Here is a 24,775-nt window from a genome sequence, read left to right on the forward strand (position 1 = left end):
CTGCCCAGATGGACAGAGGGCTTCCTGCTCCCTCGGGCCCAGCCAGGCTCCTCTCTCAGTCAACCACTAGACTTGACTCGTGGAAACTCTGCTCCCTGGCTTGGCGCTTATGACAGAGATGCTGAGGCCCCCAGGACCTCAGGGGGTGGGTGCTGGGGTCTTCTCCAATAAATGGAGTATCAACCTCATCCGAAGCTTCTGACCCCCATGAGTGCCTTAAGGGAGGGTCTGGGAGGATTCAGAGAAAAGGAGGGGAACTTCCTTCAGCTTGTCTGGGCCCCCAAGGAAATAAGGTAAGACCCTGTAAGGAAAGGCATGCCTCCCTTAACCGTACCCATTCCCCTCAGGGAAATAGGAGCCGAGGGAAGGCAGAGCTTTGCTTGAAGTTACACAGAAAGCCCAGGAGTGGGAGGTCTGGGATGGAGAGGATTCTGTATTCGTTCTTCTTTAAACCAAAACTCTAAGAAGGTAGTGCTGAATCTGCGGGAGGGTTCTGGAATGAGGGCTGCTCAACTGGAGGCGCATTGGGATTTAGGGGTCAAAGGTAAATCCTGGGCCTGATGATCCTGGGAGTGAAGAGGGTCTCCTGGGTGAGCTCCTCCTACCTTCTTCTGGTACTTCCCTTCCCACCCCTGCAGGCGCCCCAGAAGTTGCTGGCTGGGGCTCAGGGTCACTCAGGAGTGCTGTCACCCCTCGGGAGGTACTCCAGGGGCACTCCTCCTCCCTGCTCTAGGGAGGAGGCGGGAGGAAGAAGGTGCTAGGCTGGGGAGAGCCCTAACCAGCCCAAAAGAGAGAGCCTGCACCCAGCTCCCTGGGCGGCCTCCTGAGCAACACCTTCCCATACTGGGCCGCCCTTTGCCCTTCTCTGTGTGGGTGGTACAGGGTCAGAAAGAACCCAGGAGCTTGAGCAAAAGTTCAGGCAGCTCAAGGCTAAAGTGTCCCATAAACTGGAGGAGGGAATGGTCAAACATAACAGCCTAAGAAAACCCTGCAAACCCCAGCATCTTGGGCTCACTGCCTTGGGGACAGGGGAGGCGGAACCTGGGCCAGGGAGGCACCAGTTCGCATCGCCCCTGTAATTTTTCAGTTGCAGCTTCTAAGGGGCCTCTAATTAAGACGGAGCAGAACCGCCACGACCACCCGGGCAGGCGAAGAGGGGTGTCCCAGAGTCCCTTTCCCTACCAGGTGCCCTATGCCACCGTCTGGCCCCAAGGACTGAGCCTGGGCTGGAAGGCGGGACTGGGCTGGGCCCCAAAGGACTAGGAGACTGGAAACCGGGGCTGGGGACCAACCAGAGGGCGGGGGGCGCGACGGGGGCGGGGGGAAAGATACGCACCATCCCCGCCCCCCTTCACGTTTCCCTAACTCAAACCAGACGCCCCACCAGATTCTGCCCAAGCTTTTAACCTCGGAGACGCCGCCGAAGAGGTTTACTGCATGTGAGTGGGGTTGGCGGAGTGGCCCAAAGGCCTGGGTCTGGGAAGGAGGTGGGGGCACAGCGTGGAGGATGACAAAGTCTGCCGGAACGGGAAGGGCTGGAGATCCGTCCTGTGACCCTGGGCCGGGGATCCAGAGCGCTTCGAGGGCAGGAAGGAGTTAAATGCTCTGCCGCCGGAGGGAGGAGATGGGAGTGGGGAAGGGGGCCCAGAGCCGGCTCTTTGTCATCCTGTAATGAGCACCAGATGCAGAGCTGCGTGCGGGCCCGAACACACGGCCTCCTACGGCAGCGCCCTCGCCCGCGCAGAGCCGGGACTCCGCCCAGTCCCAGAGCTGTGTCTCAGGCTCCGCCCACTGACTCTCAGGCCCCGCCTCGTCCAGGCGCGACCCAGGCCTGCACTCGGAGCCGCACTATCTGCCGGGTTCCTGAGAGCTACGAACGACGCCCACTCACTGCTGTCAAGCGATCCCTCAGGAGCTCTCCAAGGGCCTCGCCCTTCAAAGCCACAAGCCTCGCCCCCTGCCACCTCAAAGGTTCTCAGAACTATTGCCTCGCCTCTCTGTTAGCTCCACCCAGGCCGAGGCAGTACCAATGGTCCGTGCCCACCCGGACCATAAGCCCCGCCTGCTCGGCGCGGTTTGCTCACGCACTAGCGGAGTTATTATTTCTCGCGTCCAGGCGGTGTGAACTCTGTCCAGGGATTACATATGCTCCTCACGCATCTCCGCATGACAGAACTAAAGCTCCATCCCTTCCCAGAGCCCAGGACTAGGTCCGCAAGTGCGGGGAATCCCACAGAGACATTAACTCTGTGAGAGATGCAAGCTCCGCCCTCCAGGAGTCTACGCGTTCCCCTAAAGCGCCTCTGCAGGCTCCTCCCCCAACGACAAAGCCCCACCCCTTTACCAGGCGACACAAACTGTAGGGGCACAGCTCCACGTCCACCTCATAAGGGAAAGATCTCCACCCACGTAAGGCTAACACTTTCCCTTCACACTAAGACAATGGCCCACCTACACAGAGGCCCCGGGCCGACCAATAAGAATGCCCTGAAACAAGCCCTGGCTGGTGTGGCTCAGAGGATTGGGCACCGGCCTGCGAACTGGGTCCCCGATTGGATTCCCGGTCAGGGCACATGCCTGGGTTGCGGCCGTCCCGGATTGGGGCCGTGTGAAGAGGCAGCCGGTGAGATGTTTCTCTCCTTCTCTTTCTCACTCTTTTCTCCTCTCTTTAGAAATAAATAATTTTAAAAAAACCAAAAAAAGAATGTCCCGAAAGAAGACCCTGATGGTCACTTAAATCCCGCCCACTCAGAGCGCCCCTCGGTAGGGGCGTCGTGCACAAGTACCGGCCACTCAGAGAATGTTACCCAACCTCTCCTCCCAGGCTCCTCCTCCCGCTTCTGTGAATGGCCCCGCTTACCTTTAGGTCCCACCTTCTCGGAACTCAAGCTCCTCCCTCTCCGAGCGTGGCACTGTCGACGTCTCTCAGCACCCTCTGGGTACACTCAGACTAGTGGGTCCAACCCCTCTTCCCGGAACAAGATGCCCCTGAAACCCAGCCCAGGCGCCCCGTCTCCTTCCCCACTCACGGCCTCTGTGCGTCTAGATTGCGGATTCTCAGGAGGGAGCTCCGAGACGGTGTCTACAGCCCTGCGGACGGCGTCGATGAACGGGCCTTTGGTGCCACCTGCCTTCCGCTCCGCGGCTTGCAGCCGGCGGGAGACCTCGGTCCGGCCCCTCTCCCAGAGCACATAGCGCTCAATAAATAATTGCTTAATTTATTAGGTGTTTCTGTTACTCAAATATCTGCCAACACAGCCGATCTGCTTACAAGTGCCCTCCATTGTACTGGAAAGACGTCAAAGGGGCTTTGCACCGGCCCTCACCCTGTGAACTGAGATGGCCCCGGCCAGTCTTTACAGAGTCTGGTGGGACTCTGGCTATTCCTTCCCCACGGAGTCTGTTTCGCAGGGGCGAAAGCAGTCTCTCACCTGGGCTCCTCCCCTACCCCAACTTCAAAGTGTGGATACCTTTCCTAAGGGTCTGTTTGGTGGAAGGGAGTGGGTTTCCGCCCCGAGGCTCTCATGTGGGAGCTGAGGGGCACGGTCTTGGGAGCAGGGTTGATCTCGGGGCAGATCTCCATATCAGCACTCATCACTACATTTGAAAATATTTACTTGCTCACTCCCGCACTAGACTGGGGCTCCAGGAGGCCAAGGCACTTGAGTTCAGCTCCAAGGAGCTCAAGAAAATACTTTTCAAACATTACTGGGACAGACGGGGGTAGCTAAGCTTGAGGGGGGCAGAACTAACACCGACCGAGCTCAGTGAGGTACTAGCGCCCCACTGGGCACTCTGCACTCCCTGTGTTAAGCCCTGGGTGGAGCCACCTCCTGACAAACTCAGGCCTGGGGAGTGGGAGGCTTCCCAGCTGAGACTCCAGCTTGGGGCCCTGGTTGCTATGAATGGGAGTAGGGTTTAGTGCCAAAGAGAAATGCAAATAATAGTGACGACTTGCGACAATTATTGTATGCCTGGTCCTATTCTAAGGACTTCATGTGTCTTAACCCAGTTAAGATCCACAACAATGTCCATGAAGTAAGTGCTGACTTCATCACACTGTACAGGGGAGAACACGGAAGACACCTGCCTGAGCGCCCTGCTTTACGCCACCTGCCCTATTTCACTGAATTAGTGAGTGGAGGTTGGCACCCAGGTAGATTCTGTGATCTTCTCCCCTAGAGAAAATGCCCAGTGTGAACCAAAAACCTTCAAGGATGAAAGCTTTCTTCTTCTTTTTCCAAATCTTCACCCGAGGATATTTTTTAAATTGATTTTAGAGAGAAAGGAAGGGAGGGAAAGAGAGAGAAACACTGATCAGTTGCCTCCTGCACACACCCCAACCAGTGATTGAACCCAAAACCTAGGTATGTGCTCCAGCCAGGGATCGAACCCACAATCCTATGGTGCACAGGAGGGTGCTCCAACCAGCCGAACCACCCGGCCAGGGCAGGGCTGAAAGCTCTTCTGAAAGGGTTTGTTGACCCACGTGCTGGCAGGGAAATGACCAGGTCCTGGGATGTGCAGCCTGAACCGCCAGCAGCAGGGCCAGGCAGGGAAGACAACGTGTCCGCAGTCTTCGGACTGACTAGGCTTCATTATACAGTGAGTTTGGAGGTGAAAGATCTAAGTTGTTTTGAAAGAATTTACATTGGCCGTAGATAAGTGGGGTGGGAGAGCTGAGGTGGGGACAGTTCTGGGATAGGTGTACAGTCTATAAGGAAGAAGGGTTTGATGCTTCTGGATTGGTTGTGGGCAGTAGTCCAGAAAGTTCATGCATAAGCAGGAGGTGGTGGTTGCTCTTCGCTCCAGGTAAGAGCAGAAATAACTCTTATCAGCCTGGAAGTTGATTCAAAGTTTCAACGTATAGCTCTGACAGGCGTGGCTCAGTTGGTTGACTGTCATCCTGCAAACTGAAAAGTCACCAGTTTGATTCCTGGTCAGGGCAGGGCACATGCCTGGGTTGCGGGCCAGTCCTGGTTGGGGTGTATGCAAGAGGTAGCCAATGAATATTTCCCTCCCTCTCCGTCTCTCTAAAAATAGGTAAATAAAATATTTTTTTAAAAGTTTCAACATACATCAGGAATGTGAGCAATCCTGCTGGTTTTGGCCAGTGGCTGTTACTGATTAACCGCCTTTGTTTCTCTCTCCCCCATTCTCTTGTCTGCTGCAGTTTAATTTAAGACATCCCGTAATTTTTCTCTTGTCACCACCTCCCAGGGAACTTGCTTTCGGGGGTGAGTCTGCAAGATGTGTACTCGCAGGCTGACCACACTGTAATGGGGGGCGGGGGCGGTGAAGCCTTCCCCACCCAAGGAGAGGCATTGGTGGTCTTGGTGGATGGTGCTGGTAAGCGAGGTATTCATCGCCTGTGGCTTCGTGGGATCCAGACAAAGGGCCCAGACTAGGTGCAGTTTTAGGGAAACTGGCAGTGGCCATGTTCTCATGTGATTCCGGTGACTTCTCAGATTTCTCACCAGGAGGCCAACTAGCCACAGTTAAGAGCAGGCACCCTGCACGGGACAGCTTTGCATTGATTCGGATTCTGTTACTTGAGGACTGTGGGTCCTTAAGCAGGTTTCCTAATCCCACTAGGTTTGTCTCCTCATTTGAAAAATATGCATACTATGTACCCATTATAGCCACAACCTGTTAAAAAGGAGAAAGGACTCTCTATGAGGAATGTCAAGGCTTCCTTCTGGAGGCCAACAAGGACCTTCCTGGGGGCTGCATGAACCTGCCGCAAGAAGTGCTGTCGGCTTTCGTGGGCCCTGGGGCGCCCTGAAGACTGATCATGGGAAAGCTCGAGTGGCAGAAACTGCTGTCTCAAACCCACCAAGTCCCTGGGGCAGAGGTTCGCGAACACTGTCGGTTCACCCCATCCTAAGTGTCTGAGTGATATTTTCATGGCCACCTCGGCCTCCCAAAATAACAAACAGCTCTGTTTAATAAATAGTTACGTCCAAACAACATAGAAGTACTTGTGCTTTAATACCCCGCTACTCATCTGAAAAAATAACGCACATACATAGATACAAAAATATTTTATTCTCAAATAACCACAGTTACTAGCTGCGTGTCTTGGGCGCTGTATAACATCTCAAAACTATTTCCCATTGGTTTTCCGTGTGGTGCTTGTACCATGTGGTACCACGGCAGCTGCCAAAAACCCAGTTTCACAAAGATGTTATGGCACTGAAAGGAAGATAGTGCGGTCTGATGTGGCAACCGCGAAGTGCCTCGGGCGAGGAGTTTGCCAGTTGCCTAACAGATGTCCAGTATATCTGTGTTTCTCTCAAAGGTTTACATCTCACGGTGTCCCTGTGAGGTTGCTGAAGGGCGCAGGGCGCTCCATCCAAGGAAGTTTCCTGTTCGACACCAGGCTTTTCCTGAGCCGCGCGCCTGCAGTTTTGTCTGTTGAGAAGGAGGGAAGGCTCCCAGTCACAGGCCCACTGGCCGGGTGTAAAGGGGCACGCAACTTTTAAGTGGCGGTTTCCCTTACTAATAAGCAAATAATTAAAAAAGTAGATTTTATTTTTCTGCCCCAGTAGGTGCTCCACTGCAGGACTTGCTTACGGAATACACGCCTAGGGCTTTTGCCTGGGTCCTGTGTGTGTCACTTAAGACACTTTTGACACACACACAGAGCCCCAGGGGAACAAGGGCTAGTGCTGGGGAAAAGGGTCAAGTGGAGGCCACTGGAAACCACTGTCTCCTAAAATAATAATTTGTTTACTCATGTATTCAATATTTGTTGAGACACTACTATGCCTCAGCAACCGCACAAGGGATCAAGGATACAAAAGTAGCCAGATAAGAGAGCTGTGAGAGCCTGTGAGGAGAGAGCCCGCTCAGGGCCCAGCCCAGGCGAGAGCGCTGTGACCGAGGCAGAAGCAGGGCCGGGAGGGCAGGGCGGGAGAGGTGGCTGGCGAGCGAGCGGGTCAAGCAGCGCCCAGCTGGCTGGACGTCAAGGAGAGGAAGGATGGCCGCCAGGTTTTGCCTCCTCGGTGGAGCCATTCAAGGGCACAGGGACGTGGGAGAAGCAGCTACCCTGGAGAGAGAGGGTGCGGGCAGTTTTGGGTCTGTAGAGTGTGTGGTGTTTGGAGGTCACCCAAGAGGGACTGTTTGAGAAGGCAAATGGATGCCCGAATCCAGAGCTTAAAGCAGAGGTCCGGTTTGACGAGCATTTCTGTTGTGCCTATGGCTGGGGATCCCAGAAACTACAAGCGCCGCCCCCTTCACCCGAGAGACCCACCGCTCCCCGCCCCTTGCTATTGCGAAGCAAGTGGTGCAAGAGGGGCGCCCAACTCCAACTTCATAAATGTCCGTGTCGTTTGGATTTTTAATGGTTATGTATCTGTTTTATAAGGGATCTTAGAGGTTTGGACTTGATCTTTATTAAAATATTAGGCTTTATATTATCTTTTACAACACATTGTTACTGTCTTTTATAACATTGTGCTTTTATAACACATAAATTGAAACTCTTCTACTGAAAGAATTTTGGCCAGTTTCATTTTGTAAGTTTTTTCGATTGCTTGAGAGAGAGAGAGTCAGGGAAGGGGAGGGGAAGAGAAAGAATGAGAGACAATGATTTATTGCTGTACTTATTGATGCATTCACTGATTATTCCTTGTGTTCCCTGACCGGGGATTGAACCCACGATGCTGGTACACAATGTTGGCTAGGCGACGCTCTAAGCAACTGAGCTACCTGGACAGGGCTCATTTTATAAGCTTTTAAAACAGCAGTCAAAGAGAAGATAACTTTGACTTCTAGAGTATGACCATGGATTACTGAAAACAAGCCAACTTCGGTCTCAGCTGACAGTCTAGACAGAAATTCCTCCTTGAGGCAGACGTAGTACAGCCTCTGGCACTTGGTATGCAGTCAGCAATGTGGTCTGTCTGCTGTTCTTGTGTCTGCTGCCCCTGACTTCCAGGAGCTTCCTGCCGACACGGAGCAGGGCAGCGGCCCGCCTCTCCTACCCTGACTCAGGGATGTGTCTAACTTTTGGCCAGACACCTGATCCTCCTCACCCTTTCCAGATACCTCAGCGATGACTTCATATTCATGGGTTCTGGAGAATAGATGGCAGTGTGGCATAAGAGGGAAGACGACACTCTCTCCAAAGATTCAGGGCTCTGCCACCTCGGGGTGGCTCTCGGGTTCGGTGCTCTGGGCCCGGATCCACGGGAGACACAGCTCTTCATGGCTGGCTCTGCACCGGGGACTTCACATACACGGCCCTTCTTGAGCTCACCCACCAAGGATCCTAAAGCTCCGCCTCAAGGGAGGTCCAGTGATGCAAAGCTCCTGTGGCTGGTCTGGGCCGTGGATGAGCGGCTTTGCTGCTCCATCCTAGGACCCAGCCATTCCAGGGCGTTGGAGGCCTGGGGAGTAGCTCAGGAATCACTCACTTAACACACACTGACTGGGTGTCTGCTGTGCGCCGGGCACTGTGCTGGCTCTGTGTGTGTGTGTGTGTGTGTGTGTGTTATATGAAGTGGCTATTTATAAGTAATAATAATAATACACATGATGGCTATAGCTAAATTTATTGAGCATTTACTGTGCTTGAGACCCTGTTTAAACACGGCAGAGTTTTTTTTAAAAAAAAGATTGTATCTATTTGTTTTTAGAGAGAGAGTAAGGGAGGGAGAGAGAGAGGGAGAGAAACATCAGTTGATGCGTTGCCTCTCGCACACCCCTAACCGGGGAATGGCCCACAACCCAGCCCTGCCAGGGAATGGAACCTGCGACCTCCCAGTCTGCAAGCCAGCGCTCAACCCACCGAACCATGCCAGCCAGGGCACACGGTGGCATGTTATCTTATTTAATCCTTACAACAACCCTCTGAAGTCAGCAGCTTCCATATTATCCCATATTTTGCAGCTGGTATGACTGCAGAGAGAGAGGGTAAGTGACTTGCCCAAGGCCACTGAGGTCACAGTGGCAGAGTTGGGACTCCATCTGACTCAAAGTTCTGCACCTGTGACCACTTCCTTCCTGTAGCTTTAGTTTTAATAGAAGACACAAGTAATAGATTCATATATACATAAATAAAAATTATTGCAACTTACAGTGAGTGACAAAAAGGAAATGCAAAGGGAGGGAAGCTGAGATTAAGACGGCCGGCGGGACCCTGACCGGTGCGGCTCAGCTGGCTGGGCGGTGTTCCGAAAGGCAAAAGGTCACCGGTTCAGTTCCTACTCAGGACATATACCTAGGTTGTGGTGGCTTGCGAAAGGTGACTGATTGATGTTTCTCTTCCTCTTTCTCCCTCTCTTCCCCTCTCTCTAAAAATAAATAGAATCATTTAAAAAAATAGAATAGTGGTGGGGTCAGTGGGGAGGGGTGGCTTTAAACAGAACAATTGGACTTACACATGTGCTGATCCCCACTGCTGAGTGGAGCCCCCAAGGCTACGGAAGGAAGAGGGCTCTAGGAGGGGGGGCGTCATGTGCCAAGACCCTCCAGGTGGGAAGAAGCGTGGCCTGTTTTAGAATCAGGCATGAGGCCGCTGTGGCCAGGGCTCTGTAAGGAAAGGAGAGAGGATTCCGGGTGAGACTGGGAATGTCTGCTGGACCCCACGGCGACCTGAGGGCTGGGGTAGGAGTCTGGATTTTATGTGATGTTTGGTGGGAGACACTGTTGTATTTTGGGTAGAGATGTGATTTGAGTAACACTTAAGACGATTTCACAAGGGTGGGAGGAGACTCTACGGAGAGGCGTCTGGGAGCCCCCGACAATCATGGGAGAAGGGCCCCTGGGGGCCTGGAACATCACGGTGGCTTGGGCTGCAGAGGACCTGGGGCTGTTTAGAGAGGTGTGTTGTAGGTAGAATCCCAGGGGGTAGATTTCACAGGGGGCGTGAAGGAGATGTTCTTAGAAGAAATGCTACAACTTCTAGATCTTCTTCAAAATAACCCATTTGGAGTGGGGTGAAGTGGGTCTGTGTGGGGTGAAATAAGAGTGGTCATGGTGTGGGGGAGGGGGGAAAAGGGGATTAAATGGTAATGGAAAAAATACAGAAAGACTATATATATATATATATATATATACACATATATATATATATATATACACACACACAGCCTTGGCTGTTGTGGCTCAGTGGATTGAGGGTGGGCCTGTGAACCAAAGGGCTACTGGTTCGATTCCCAGTTGGGGCACATGCCTGGGTTGCAGGCCCGGTCCCCAGTAGGGGGTGCATGAGAGGCAACCGCACACTGATGTTTCTCTCCCTCTCTTTCTTTCTCCCTTCGCCCTCTCTCTAAAAATAAATAAATAAAATCTTTTTAAAAAATTATGTGCAAGAGCGGCCATGGTGGATGACGGCTGTGGCTCTGGGTATGGAGGGTGTCATCACACCAATCTCTACTTTTGTGATATTTGAAATTTTACATAATACAGTTTTTTGGGTTTTGTTTTTTTTTTAAAGAGAAGAAGAGAGTTGCCATGTGGTGTCTGGCTTAAGCAGCTGGGTGAATGGTGACTCCGTTCACTGAGATGGAAGAGTGAGGAGGGAGCAGGCCGGGGTGCAGGCTGGAGCCCCGGGGCTTGGGTGCATCCATGCCGTGTTAGGCTTCCATCAGACAGCAAGACAGAGGCCTCTGGGATTTTGGAGCAAGGCTCTGCCCGCTTCCTGAAGTTTCGCTCTCTTGGAAACGGATTAGAATGGAGCATCCCAGCTGGGTGTTGGCTCTGGCGGGGAACGGACACGCAGACAAGAGATGTGGGGGGACTGGGAAGGGGAGCTACCCAGCAGATATAGGGGGTTCTGGTTCCCTTCTCCGCCTGGCTGCGCAGGCCCAGGGACCCTCCACCGCGTGGCGGAGGTGGGTCCAGGGTCTTGTATCAGCGTTGCATGATGTAGCTAACAAATCACTCCAGAACTTAGGAGTGTAAAACGGGGATTTCTTATTTGTCGACGTTCTGTGGTCAGTAATTTGGGTTGGAATCCACGTGGTGGTTTGTCTGTGGGTGACCCTGGGGCCGCTCCAGTGGCTGCGGCCAGCCAGGGCTCGCTTGGGGCTGGCACGTCCAAACGGCGGCCCTCCCGGCTCTGGACTCTGATGCTGGCTCTTGACTGGGGTCTCAGTGCTCCTGTGTGTGGCCTCTCCTCTGTCAGGAGGCTAGACAGGACATCTTCACAGCACGGCGGCCCCCGGCTCCACGCAAGTGCAGGCGGGAGCTGCGTGGCCTCTGAAGGCCCAGCCTCAGCCGCGGTGCAGCCTCCCCTGCCCCACCGCACTCCATCGGCCAAAGCGAGTCTCAAGCCCAGCCCAGACTTAAAGAAGGGGGAAATGGATTCCACCCCTGAAGGGGAGGAGCTGCAAAGAGTTTGTGGCCCTATGTAATCTACCACAGGCCAGAGGTACTCCGAAAATGAGGAGAGCTGGCCATTCTGCCTTCATTAGGCCCACATTGACACGCCACCCGCTTCCTCCCTCAAACCAGCATCGTAAAAGGTTGGCATTCATTTTGCAGACAGCTCTGTAGAGATCGCTCTGTACAGAAGGGCGCGTGGCTCAGTGACCGATGGCAGTTTTGAAGACCACTAGTGTACCTCCCATCCCACGTGCAAATCTCACAGCGTGATGTTCCCTTTCCTTGAAACTGGGTGGAACTTTGTAAGAACCTTGACCAATAGAAAGGGACAGAAGTGATGCACGCGACTCCTGAGGCTGGGCCGTGACGGGCAATGCAGATTCCATCCTGTAGGTACACTTGTCCTTGGAACTTAGCCACGATGTTATGAGGAAGCCCAAGCCACATGGGGGCCCCCGTTTGGCCCTGGGCCGTCAGCCCGCGGCAGCTGCCAGGCGCGCGAGTGAAGGAACCTGAAGAGGACGGCGCCCCGGCTCACCAGGCTTTCGGCGGGGTTCTCGACATCCTGCAGCAGAGCTAAGCCGTCTCTCTGTGCTTTGTCTGAATTCTTGACCCACAGAAACAAGGAGAGACACTAATGATTATTGATTTTTTTAAGCTACTGAGTTTTGAGGTACATTGTCATGCTCTGCTATCCTCAGCACTTGGCTAGCATTCTCAAAGTCAGCTGCTGACCCAAGAAAGCTGCTGGAGTCCCAACTACCACATCTGCATTCCACGCTGGACGCAAGATGAGGCAAGAGGACAGACTTAGCCACTACCGATATGGTTTGTATTTCAAGGAGGATTCTTAGAAATCCCTTGCAACACATTCTGCTTATATCTCATATCTTAAAATTTAAGTCACAAAGCCACCCGATATGGGCAAGGGAGGCTAGACAAGCTGCCTTTGAGCTGGGTTCACTGCCACCTGCAGTAAAACAGGGGATCTGTTTTTGAGGAGAGGAGAATGGACAGCGGCTAGAGAGCTGCGGCGTCAGAGCAGGACAGTTGGAAGAGGGAATCCGCCCCCCGGGGAGGAGCTGGAACTGGTTCAGCGGCCCCGCCCATTCAGCCTCCTGGATGCCTGGGCGCTGTAAAGTTTTCCGCCTAAGCTGCTTATTTACAAAGAATTGACTACCCTCCCAAAGAAGTGAGGCAGTGAGCTGATGTGCAGGAACAGCTCTGGTCCCTAACCGCCCCCTTTGGCTAAAATCCTAACAAGCTGCGCTGCCCTTATATCACCTCCCCCGCTCAACCATCTTCAGGGCTCCAGTTTGCCCCAGTTTAGCGACTCATTCCAGGGTTGTGAATGGAAGGCCCCAGGCAACTCTTCCGTGGCTCCTTGCTTCGGCTCCTCCTTGTGCCTTGCTGCAGGGACTGCACCTGAGGCCTTACCTCAGTGGCTCCCACCGCCCAGAGGACCCGGACCCTGCCTGTGCCTGGGAGAATCCCTCCCATCCTCAGCACCTTCCAGGCCACCGCTAGGCCCTGTGGAGACTTCGCATGAGTTAGGAAAGGGTGCTCTTGATCCAGGGGGATGCAGCACCACACCAGGGTTTCAAGGAGACTGGATTCCCCCCACAGGCGCCCCACAGCCTGGTGCCCTTGCACAGTGACCAGAGCTGTACATGTGAAGGTGCCACGTTCAGGGGCCTCCCTAGCTCGTCAGTGGGCAAGGATCTTCTTAGCCCTGTTCTGCCTTCAGATCCCAAGCCCTGACCTGGGGTTGGCTGTCTGCCACTTTGTGTCCTCCAACCTGCTCAGTGCCCACTGCCCCGGCCACTAACACCAATGGCCACCGGGGATGGAACTCCTGCCACTGGCCAGAGCTCTTTCTCCCCACTCCGGGGCCCCATCACCCTCCCTTACTCCTTCGCACACCCCGCAGCAGAATGGAGCCCCCACTGGGCTGGAATGGGACCATTTGGAAAATACCTGAGAAATGACCCAGGTAGCAGTGGGTTGGAGTCAGCGGCTCAGAGCCACTCAAACCTGAGTCTCAGAGGCCCCAGGCTGGCAGGGAGGCCCCCCTCAGCTCGCCCTGCCCCTGGGAATGCTGGAGCCCAGCCCCGCCTCCCCTCCTGGACCCCAGGCTGGCGCATTGCGCTGGTGGGGTGGCCTTGGACCTACCACTCAGGAATGCACATGAGAAGACCTTCCATTTTATACCTTTTTATTTTCTCTGCATCTTCACAGCCTTCCCCCTCCCCAACCAGCCCCGTGCGAGTGGGTGGAAGCCCGAGCCAGAAGGGAAGGGACCGTTTCCTCCTTCAGGGAGGAATGGCATCCCCTCAGCCGGGCCCTGCTGATCAGGGAGGCAGAGGCCTCCGCGGCAGAGTAAGGGCATCGTCCAGGAGGCTGGGTCAGGCTGAGGCCCCTCGGATGCCCCGTGGCCCTGGGTCCCCGGGAAAACGAAGAGCAGAGGAGTCGAGGGGAGTGATGAGGACGAAGCCCAGAGGGTGTGTGCGTGGCTGTCAGAGGCAGACACTGGCTTTGGGAGGGGGGGCAGGAGCGGGTACCGGGGATGTGACGAGACCGAGGTGGGCCCTGAGAAGCAGCCTCGGGTTAAAGGAGGGGCTGGACGCTGGGGGAGAGGCAACACCAGGGGAAGAGCCGGGGGTGGCGTGGGGTCAGGCTGTGCTCCGAGAACCAGGCTCCCAGTGGCGGGGCTGTGCTGCAAGGTCTAGTCGGGGGCTGGCCCCGAGCAGGGCCCAGAGGGTAGGGCTGGGGGCTGTCAGGGGAAGAGGATGAGGACTTTGGGTGGGCAGTGGGGCGGAGGCCATGGCGCTACCATGACCAGCTCTTCAGCTTCATGGAGGTCAGCCCAGCTGGGCATGGCCCAAACCACCCATCTGTGCTCTGGGTGGCTCGAGGGCTCCCAGGATGGCCTCAGTCATGCAGGGAAGGCCCACAGACGGCCCTGTACTACAGGCGACAGCTGTCCCCGGGACTCCTCCATTTCAGCTTTCTGGAAACTTCCTCCCCTGCCCAGCCTGAGCTCCCAAAACAGATCGTCTGCCATTGCAGGCGGTGTGACGTGGTGGTGGTGGGCGGGAGCCATGCTGGGAGGGTTCATAGACGCAACTTCCACGGTATCCGTTCAAGCCCGGAATGACCCAGAGTCTGCATTTCAGTCTGTTTGAGGACTCCCCCCCACCCCCTCCCCTTGTGTGCTGGTCTGAGTTCCCTCCTGTTTTGGACGACAATTACTCAGGCATCGAAGCCCTTCGTGGAATGGTGGGGCCCAAGGGGGTCTCAGAGCGCACCCTGCCCGTCCCCCTGGCAGCCGCTGTCCCCATGGACAATGAGCACCGGGAAGTAAAGGGCGTCCTCATAGCATGGTGGGCTTTCCAGGGGTTCTGTGTCCTCTCGACGGCGCCCCAGCGGCCCCCCACTCAGGCTCCGAAAGACCCCGGGTGTGGCCCGGCCCCCAGCTCCCAGTGAGAGGCGGCTGCGGCTGAAAGGCAGGCGGGGCCCACTGGGCCGGGCAGGGGGTAGCGAATTGCTGCTGACGGAGCGGCGGCAGCGCTGGCAGCCGCGGAGGTAGGCGCCCGAGCTGGCGCCCATGACCACAGCCTCTGAGTAGCTGGGCACCAGCTGCCGGTTGGAGCAGATGTGCCACTCGAGCTCAGTGAAGTCCACCGTGGCCACACGGGAGAGCGGGGGCCCGCTGGGCACGGCCCCGGGTGGGGGCGAGCTGGCGCCAAACAGCTTCTCCACCTGGTAGTGCACGTGGGCAGTGCCATAGGCTGCCACCACGCGCAGGGGCCAGGACAGCGTGGCTGCCGACACCAGCCAGAAGACCCAGGCACGGGCATACCAGGGTGGGCTGTGAGGGTCAGCGAAGACCATGAGGGAGTCGCGGAAGTCCACATCCTTCAGGTGCATGCCCTCACGGGCCTCCAGGTAGTCGTCCAGGCCCTCGTTGGCGCCGAAGAAGCGGGCCCTCTGGGTGAGGTATGAAGCCTCGGCCTCGGCGCTGCCGAAGCTGAAGCACTTGGTGAAGCGCAGCCGCGTGGCCGCATGGTCAGACAGGCCCACGAGCTCCTTGGAGACATCACGGACGCCGTGGGCTGAGTAGTCAAACTCCCCCCGCGCCGTGCGACTATCAGCCCTCTCGTGGTAGACCTGCGTGGTGGTGTAGGCGTCGCCGTTCCGGTAGCGGGTGATCTGGCGGGTGCGCCGCACGTAGTGGTAGCTGGTGGCCTTCCACCAGACACAGGGTGGCGCCTGCTGCAGCCGGTGGATCAGAGCAAGCACGGTATTGGCGTCAGTGCGCGGCGCCTGGCATGACCGCACGTGACAGTGCCAGCACTCAGCCAGGTAGAGGAGGTAGAGGAGGGAGACAAAGGCCAGTGGGATGTACAGATAGCCGTCGGAGCAGGGGCTGGCTGGGTAGGTGGGCGGCGGGGCCCCGGCCCCACGGGCCAGGGCTGCCTCGGGCCCCAGGACCAGCCGGGGCACCGTAGCCAGCCGACACCAGGCCACCACGGCACCACAGGCGTGGATGAGCAGCGTGAGGAGCAGGCACTTCCAGTTCGACTCGTGGCACAGGGAGCTTCCCAGGGACTGTTTCAGGGGCCGCTGCTGCAGGGCGGGCAGAGAGGGAGGTGAGCTCAGGACCGGCCATCACTTGTGCCTGCCACTGCGCTGGAGCCCAGGGCAGGAGGCGGTGCTGCACTCCCTGCTCTACAGGTGGGAACCTGAGGCCCTGCGAGACTGAACATCACACTCCAGGCCCCACCCTCCTAGTGAACTCACAGTAGGGATGCAGGATCCAAACTTGGGCCAGTCTGCCCCAAGTCTGTCCTCCGCTGTGCCCTGTCATTTCCCAGTGAAGGGCATCTAGGACAAAACAGGCCCGTCTCTGCCAAGAGAAGGCAGAACCCCCGACCACTGAGAAAACTGAGTTCTGGTCCCGGCTCTGCCCCAAACTTGCTGTGTGGTCCTGGTCACATCCCTGCCCTCTCTGGGCCTCAATTCCTGGACCTGGCGGTGTGGGAGGACAGGGTGGCGGGGGTCTTAGAGTATAAAGGGTGCGGGCTTTGGAGCCCGACTGCCCAGGATCCAGATCTGGCTCCACCACTTACTGTATGACTTGGGCAGGTCCCTCATCCTCTCTGGACCTCAGTTTCCTCATCTGTAAACTGGGGTTGTTGAGAGGATTCAACGAGATCATGTGTGAAGATCTCAGCACGGGGTCTGGCCATGGGAATAAATATTATTACTGTTACCCTGAGTTCTGCTGGGGACAGCAGGAGACTTGGGAGAGGTTTTTTTAAGGAAGTGAGAAAAAGGAAGAAAAGGAACGAGGGAGGTGTGAGCCTGGGGGGAGCAGACGGAGTGCCGGCCTCCACTCCCCATCTGTGTTGGAGGAGGGGGCGGGACACAGCTGCTGGGCCGCCAGGGCTCCTGCCTGGCCCGGGGGCTTGGCTCGCCCTTCCTAGCAGGGCTGCCAGCCTGTCCTCCACCTCACCCCCAAGGTGCCTGTGGACAGAGAAGGGCAGAGGCAGCGGGAAGAGGGGGAAAGAGGAGAAGGGCGAGGTGGTCTGGCGGAAATAGCAAAGGCGGGGCTTCCGGGTCACCTCTCCCATACTAGCCCCGCCAGGCCTTGAGAGACCCAAGAGGAAAGGAACCACCCCCATCCCAGCCCAGGGCAGCCTGCCTGTCCCCCACATCACCCCACCCACCACAGGTGCACATCGCCCTGAGCTGCTGGGCCCGTCAGATGCGCACGCCGCTCCTCCGCACACCTTCGCCCCACCTGTAGGTCACAGACCCACCCGCCGCAGCTGTGTATGCTGCCTGTTCATCGGAGACACACCAGACCCTCACCTGCGCCCAGGGCACAGCCACCTGTCCCCACACCATACACTGTGTGCAGATGCATGTGCACACGCACACCCCCAGGGCACACACATTACACTTCCAATGCACCAGACCCTCACCTGACCACAGGGCACACCCTCCACCCCACCCCTACTGCAACCCGACACCCACACCCAACGGGCTCTACAGGAGAGGCCCACCCTCGACAGAACGCTCACATGCATGCACACATGACCACTTTACCCAGGCCAAGGGACCCATCAGACCCACCTGACTTGAGCGCATACATATTTCCCATCCAAGGTGTGGGGAGCGTGGAGCAGCATTTGCGCACCCACGAGCACACTCCATTCACCCAAACACACACATGGATCCACTCACCACTTATCCCCCCAACGCCTCGCACTGGGCCCCACATCCCTGTAGATCCTATTCATAGCTAGGACTGAGGAGGGGCTGTCCTGGGGGTCCCAACCAGCAGGATGGGCCCTAGGGCCTCAGAGCAGGGAGAGGGAGCAGGGGTACCAGAGGCCTCCACCCTTCCTCTTTCCCCTCCTCCCTCCACTACCCCCCCACCCAAGTCCCAGCCACTGCAGCTGCATTGCAGGCTCCACCCGGGCACCTTGTGAGCTTCTAGGGCAGGCTCAGGGGCCTGACCCCAGGGCTCTGGGGGAGAGGGGCAGCGCAGCGGAATGGGGACGCTAGGGGCCAGGCGCTGACGTCACAAGAGGGAGAGGATGGACGAGGGGGAGCGGGGACCGGGAGTCGCCCCCTACATCCCTTCCCAGCTGCCCCATCCCTGCACCCACGCGGGTCCCTAGGCCCCCGGGACCCCTCGCAGGAAGCAGGCTACCTCAATGACGTCATTGGCCGCAGGGGCTCCGGGACTTCCCACCTTAGCCTCCATCCTGGGATTCGCCCCTTCCCTTGTCCCCCTTTCCCTCTCCGGCCCCGGCTCGAGGACCCCCACAGCCACTCAAAAACAGTACCTCTTCCCGCAGCGGCTCGCCGTCCGGGATGAGCGCGGGCACCTCCCCGCCGTCGCCATCGCCGCCCTCGGGCATGGTGTCCTGGCTGCTTGGGCGGCCCAGGCCCGGGCCCCGGGCATGATAGGAGGGAGAGCGGAGGGCTGCGGCACGGCCCCGGAGGGCGTCCGCTCGGCTCGGCGGCCGCGGAGGGAGTGCGCCGAGCTCGCCCGAGCGCGGCGGCGGCGGCGGCGTTGGCGGCCTCGGTGCCCGGCGCCCCGCCCGCTGCTGACCCCGCCCCCGCGGCACCGGCGGCGCCGCCGGCAGCGCCTGGTACCGCGAGCGCTGCCCCCGCCCCCAAGAAGCCCAGGCTGGACGAACAGACTCCTGGGTTCCCCTCCTGCTGCCCTTGCGCTTGGGCGAGACTTTGCTCTCTGGGGCCCGAGTTTCTCTCGCTGTGAAAAGAAATCTCGAAGGTGTGTGGGTACTTCTGAGAAGCAGGCCCAAGCCTATGCCCACCCAGACCTCGCCCAGGAAGCCTCGCTTGTAGGATAGGAGTCAGTTGCAGCCGAGAAAGATGTAACGAGCTTCCTTAGCTCGACACGGCTCTGAGTTCCAGTTAGAGCCGGGAGGCTGGGGCCAGGAAACCCAGGGCCCGAGGCTGTGTGAGCTTCGGTGGTCACTCTCCATCCGCAACCTCAGTTATCCCACCTGAGGAATGGGGATGGAAAGGTGCTAGATACAATCAGTGCACAAACATTCATCATGGCGGTGGGGGGGGGGGCAGGGAGGAACTGTCCTGCATAGGAGGACCCATCCCAGGTACCCGTGGCCCCAGTGCTGTTCTCTGGCCCTCAGGGGCCTCACACCTGTCCCTGGTCTGGGGCTTAGGTCCCAAGCTAGACAGTCAGTGGATGGAACATAGGGAGGGAGCTACAATACTGGAGGGTTTTGTTTTGCGTTTTCTCCCCCAAAAAGGGCTACTCAAAGACCATTCGTTTCAACACCTCTGCACATTTAAAGATGAGATGACTGAAATGGTAGAAAGAGAAAAGGACTGACCCACAGTTTCGTCCATTCATTCTTTATGTATTGGCACAGATGTTTATCGGGTGTCTCCTATATGCAAATACTGTGCTTGGCACTGTGGAGAGAAGGAGTGGAGAATGGCAGCAGCCCTGTCCTTGTGGAAGTTACATCCAGGGCAAACTGGGGTGCCCAGAGGGAGCCTAGAACGTGGCTATCAGCCTCCACGCCAAGCCAGGTTAGGCCGCTGTTCCCTGTGTCTGAGAGGCACACACTGAACTGACTCTTAAAGGATAGCTACACTTTGGACAAATGGATATGAAGGAGAAGGGCATCCCAGGTGGCGGGGATTTCTGGGCAAAGGCACTGAGATTGGACCACGTGGGTTGAGTCTGGAGAGCAGGAAGGTCACTTGGTGTAACTAGAAACTGGGTAGCTGACTAGAGGCAGGTCACAGAGGACCTGATCTTGCTCTTTAGAAAGTGGTGTCTGAAGGTAAATGAGAAGATTGGCCCCTGGGGACTGTCTCTGGGGAGGGCGAGAGAGGTCAGAAACTGGGGGGAGAGAAAAGTGAGGCTTGGGGGACCTCACTTCGAGATGACCGCAGGACCAGCAATGACTCAGGTGTTTCAACCGCAGCTTCAGAGGCGAATCAGCATATCTCTCTACCCTCAAATCCTCTGGACCATGGGAGAAGCCTTGGTCCGGATCCTATCCTAACTATACCACACAATTTCTGGGACTTCAGATATTCTGGACTCCAGTTTTTCAAAACGTGTAATGGTGTTTGTGTGGATCGAGAGCCCAGGACCTTCCAGCAGCAGGCCCTAGGGGTCTGCGGGATGGCGGCAGTGGCGGTAGAGTATTTCAGCACCGGACTCCGGACAGCACCCGCGCGGAAAGGAGAGGTGGGAGGCGCGAGGAGGAGTCAGCATCTTGGAAGTCACTTAGTTACACTGTCACAAGTCCGGCCCGGGCTCGTACCAAAACCTTCCGGGCAGCCTGGGCTTCAGGCCAGGACTTGAGGAATGTAGGAGACGGGGAGGGAGAGCGAGCCTTGAGAAGGAAGGGCAAAAGACCAGAGGGGCGGGGCTTGGTCAGAGCACCACCGCCCCCGTCCCTCCTGGAGTACGCGCCGCGAATGAAGCTTGGTTCCCGGACCGCAGCCGCAGCTTGCGTGCGCCCGGTCTCCGCCTGCTGTCCGCCTGCTGTAGTCGTGGCACAAGCATCAAGTACCCCACTGCGCAGGCGCGGAAGTAACTCACAGCACCCTTCTACCTTAACCTATCTATTGGCGGCTTCCGCCGAACCAACAAATCCACCATCCAATCCGAGAGCGCCTCAAATTGCTCCGCCTATCCTCCCTCCCGGAAGTCGACTATTGCCAAATCCACTTCTGCGATGGAGCGCCAGTAGCCAATTGGGACGAGTTGACGCCACGGAGGAGCCAATGGCAGGTGGCGTAGGATGACGCTACAGACATGGCAGCGGCGGTAGCGGGGTCCGGGGACGTGTCTGGCTACTCCGTAACACTGGTCGGCGCCCAGCGAGCGGAGCGGCTCCCTCATTAGTGCTCGTACCCACGAGGCGGCGCAGCGGGTCCTCCGAGAGACAGAGCGAGCGTCACCGCCATGGCTTATCATTCGGGCTACGGAGCTCACGGTGCGTGGGGCGGGCGGGGCGCGGCCCGACCCGCCTGAGAAGGGTCGGCGGCACGGCCCGCTCACCCTGAGGGAAAGGGGCGGCCGTGACCGCAGCCTAGGGCGGCGGTTGTCATTCAGGTTTTTGCCCGGCGCGACTTGGCCACGCGTCCCGGACTTCGCCCTCTCGACTCAAACCTAAGATCGGGCGGTGACAGCACAGTTGGGATCCCCGTGCCCAACCCGGGCACGAACGGAGCTCGCCTGCAGAACTTCCTTTCTCTTTGATGACCTTAGTAGGGTCCCTGACCACTGTCCAGGGTCTTCGGGTACCTCGCTGTCGCCGTTCCCACCTTTGTTCATTTGGGGATGCCTTCGCAATGATCTTTTCCACCTAGCAAACTTCTACTCACTCTCCAAAGCTCAGTTCAGAGATCACTTCCCTTGAGAAGGCCCCCAGCAATCCCCAGGTGGGCAGCCACTTCCAGGCGCTGCCTCAGCTTTCTTTGCCTACATTTAGCACCTCTGGAAAAGGAGCCCTGGGGAAGAGACGGTGGTTTGGGCTCATGCTTACTTTCCTGTCCCCTACTCTGGTACCTACAAACCCACAGGCTCCAAGCACAGGGCCCGGGCAGCTCCAGACCCCCCTCCCCTCTTCGATGACACAAGCAGTGGTTACTCCAGCCAGCCAGGGGGATACCCAGCCCCAGGAGCCGACGTAGCCTTCAATGTCAACCACTTGCTTGGAGACCCAATGGCCAACATGGCTATGGCCTATGGCAGCTCCATCGCATCCCATGGGAAGGACATGGTGCACAAGGAGGTGTGGCCCTCCCCCGGGCAAGGGTGGCAGGATTTCTGGCCAGGGCTGGGGCGTCATGGGATCCCACCTAATCCTCAGGGAAGGAGCACACAGAAGAGCACCCTGTGGTTCAGGGTGCACCTTGCCCACAGCAGCCTCCCCTCTCCCCTCCCAGCTGCACCGTTTTGTGTCTGTGAACAAACTCAAGTATTTTTTCGCCGTGGACACAGCCTATGTGGCCAAGAAGCTAGGGCTACTGGTCTTCCCCTATACACACCAGGTGAGCCGGTGGCCCCCCTGCCTCCCTCATCCTGCCCCAGAGTCTGGCCCCTAGACCTCAACCCCCTTCTTTCCTCTCTTGTCTTTTCCTCCTGACCTGTCTGGTGCTGCCATTGCCAGAACTGGGAAGTGCAGTACAGTCGTGATGTCCCTCTGCCCCCGCGACAAGACCTCAACGCCCCTGACCTCTATATTCCCAGTGAGTCTGACCCGGGCTAGGGTGTGTGGGGGGACTTGTGTCCTGAGACACCAACGGAGAGATGCTCATGTGCTGATATAGCATCTACTCTTGGCGCTTTTGTGTATGGCAGTTACTAGCTACCAGGTAGACAGTGGGGGAACCAGTAAGGAGCTTCCTGTTTGTGCCTGCAGTGACCTCTGGGTACACCCTTTTGACTCCTTCCTGCCTCCTGACTTGGGCTGTGTTCCTCCCCAGCCTGGAGCGTTAGCTTCGGACCTGGCCCTGCGCCCTCCAGCTGTGGGGCCCTAGCTGGCTACTGTCACTCTCCTATAAAACGGGAGTAACAACAACCCCTACGGCAAAGGATTGTTGTGGAGACTCAGTAAGGTGATGTGCTCTCGGCACAGCGCCTGGCCCATAGGAGCACGCAGCAAATAGTAGTTATCGTTGACTTGCTCCCCAAGGCCTGCGCAAACATCCCTCCCTTCTAAGTTCCCAAGCTGCCTGCCCACAGGGCACAGGTCAGACTGCCTGCTCTCTGCGGTGGCTGGCAGACTCTGTGTCTGACTCCTCTCTGTTGTGTGGCCTGCACAAGGCAAGGACCAGGCCAGTCTTCAGAGAAGCTGCTGGGAGGGCAGCGAGCCAGCCTGGTTGCCCCAGGAGGGACACAGGTTCTTCAATCCTTTGTTCTATCTCCCTCTTAGTACCATCGCGTAAGGTGGGAGCTCCATTCTCACCTCATGTGGTGAAGTCAAGACTGAGAGACTGGCACAGCTTGTGGGTGGTGGAGCTGGTTTCCTTACTGCCCCCTGGTGGGCACATCAGTTCTGGTGCTTCAGCCGGGCAGAGGACAGGACTGACCAGCTCAGGCTGTGAAAGCCCAGCTCCCACGGGCTCTGAGCTTTTGTGAGAACAGTTAAACATGGAGGCCACTGCATTGGCAGGGTTGCCAAGGGGGCAGCTAGCACGAGGGCCCGGACTTAGAACTTCCAGCTGCAGTGAGGCCACCCCCACAGTCTGGACTCCAGGGGCAGCCTGGAGAGTCTGCCCAGCCTGCGCTTTGGGCCTACAGTCTTTCCTGAGGTCAGTTTGGCCCTGCCTGTGGGTCAAGGATGAGCAATGACCTTGACCAATGATGTAGGTTCTAGGATACAGCAGGACATTTTGGTGAATTTCCTAGCACAGGGACAGCAAGGCAGGTGGCCTGGAGGTCCTGGGAGAAGGGCCAGGTGGCATTTACACAGGGGCGTGGGTTGGGCTGGGCAAGGCATCCCAGGCAGGACACTGTGGGCTGAGTGAAGGCTGGCCAGGTTGGGACACGCAGGGAAGGAAGTATGAGGAGAGATGGCGGGCGGGGGGGTGGGGTGGGGGAGGTCAGTGGCCTCCCACGACTGGCAGGGGCAGGGGGCTCAGGTTGAGGAAACCAGGCTGACGGCATCTCTCTGGCTCTTGGCAGCAATGGCCTTCATCACCTATGTGTTGCTGGCTGGGATGGCACTGGGCATTCAGAAAAGGTCAGTCCAAGCCCCTCTCATCCCCTCTCTTCCCAGTCCCCAGGGGAGCTGCGCCAGGTCTCACTCCCCGCCCCCAGGCTCAGCCCTGTACGGGACGGCTGGCTCTCAGCCCCCCGCCCACCCCCACATGGCCACAGGTTCTCCCCAGAGGTGCTGGGCCTGTGTGCAAGCACAGCACTGGTGTGGGTCGTGCTGGAGGTGCTGGCCCTGCTCCTGGGCGTCTACCTGGCCACCGTGCGCAGTGACCTGAGCACCTTCCACCTGCTGGCCTACAGCGGCTACAAATATGTCGGGTGAGCAGCGGGGAGCCAGGTGGGAGGCTGGCCTTGGGGAGGGGGTCTGTAGCGCCACGCTCCTGGCCTGCATAGGCGTAGCCTGGAAGGTGACCCTGGACGTGCCTCTGCCCCCCACTTGACCTCGGCTCCAGCAGAGGAGCCAGCTGTATGGGGCAGTCTCAGGAACTGTGGGGTGTCAGGAGGTCAGGAATGTGGTCACGGGGGAGTGTGGGGGAGAAGGGCCTCGAGCTGGGGTAGTGAAAGGGGTCTCAGTCCCCGTCCTGCACCTTCCAGGTTCATTTGGAGTCGAGGTCCCTGTGGGGGCAGAAGGTCCTGGGTGGTGGTGGGCAGGGTCTGTGCTAGGCTCTGGGGGCGGGGTGGTCTCCAGCCCTTTCCTCATGCCCGCCCCCTGCAGGATGATCCTCAGTGTGCTCACAGGGCTGCTCTTCGGCAGTGATGGCTACTACGTGGCACTGGCCTGGACTTCGTCTGCGCTCATGTACTTCATTGTGAGTGTGGGCTGCCCCCTGCCTGCTCTTCCCGGGTTGGAGCTGGGCCGCGCCTCCCCCTCTCCCCGCGCCCCCAGCTCTGCTCCAGCTCTGCTTTCTTCCAGGTGCGCTCTCTGCGAACAGCGACCCTGGGTCCCGACAGCATGGGGGGCCCCGCCCCTCGGCAGCAGCTCCAGCTCTACCTGACTCTGGGAGCAGCCGCCTTCCAGCCCCTCATCATTTACTGGCTGACCTTCCACCTGGTCCGGTGACCCCTGGCCCCCGCTGGCACTGACTTTTCCATACATTGAAGATTTGATTTCCTTGATTTTGTGTGTGCCTTGCTTCTGGGGCCTGAGGGGAGCTGCTGGCGCCTCTGGGCCCCTGCACTGCTCGGGGA

General features: G+C 57.7%; 2 protein-coding genes across 2 annotated transcripts; one reads left to right on the forward strand and one right to left on the reverse strand.

The window, feature by feature from the left end:
- Positions 1 to 13,562: 13,562 nt before the first annotated feature.
- On the reverse strand, positions 13,563 to 18,333 carry TMEM151A (transmembrane protein 151A). The gene is made up of 2 exons (XM_054570582.1): positions 18,195 to 18,333; positions 13,563 to 15,963 (listed from the first exon to the last, which is right to left on the reverse strand). The coding sequence occupies exons 1-2, from the start codon at positions 18,267 to 18,269 to the stop codon at positions 14,632 to 14,634; spliced, it is 1,407 nt and encodes a 468-aa protein (XP_054426557.1). The 5' UTR covers positions 18,270 to 18,333; the 3' UTR covers positions 13,563 to 14,631.
- A 2,321-nt stretch (positions 18,334 to 20,654) lies between these two features.
- Positions 20,655 to 24,703, forward strand: YIF1A (Yip1 interacting factor homolog A, membrane trafficking protein). Its single transcript, XM_054570584.1, has 8 exons — positions 20,655 to 20,858; positions 21,448 to 21,659; positions 21,814 to 21,918; positions 22,038 to 22,116; positions 23,555 to 23,612; positions 23,750 to 23,905; positions 24,303 to 24,396; positions 24,501 to 24,703. The coding sequence occupies exons 1-8, from the start codon at positions 20,828 to 20,830 to the stop codon at positions 24,645 to 24,647; spliced, it is 882 nt and encodes a 293-aa protein (XP_054426559.1). The 5' UTR covers positions 20,655 to 20,827; the 3' UTR covers positions 24,648 to 24,703.
- The last annotated feature ends 72 nt before the right edge of the window (positions 24,704 to 24,775 follow it).

The sequence above is a fragment of the Pteronotus mesoamericanus genome, unplaced genomic scaffold (assembly GCF_021234165.1).
Source record: "Pteronotus mesoamericanus isolate MK-2021 breed Mesoamerican mustached bat unplaced genomic scaffold, CSHL_Meso_final contig_214, whole genome shotgun sequence".
Lineage (NCBI taxonomy): Eukaryota > Metazoa > Chordata > Mammalia > Chiroptera > Mormoopidae > Pteronotus > Pteronotus mesoamericanus.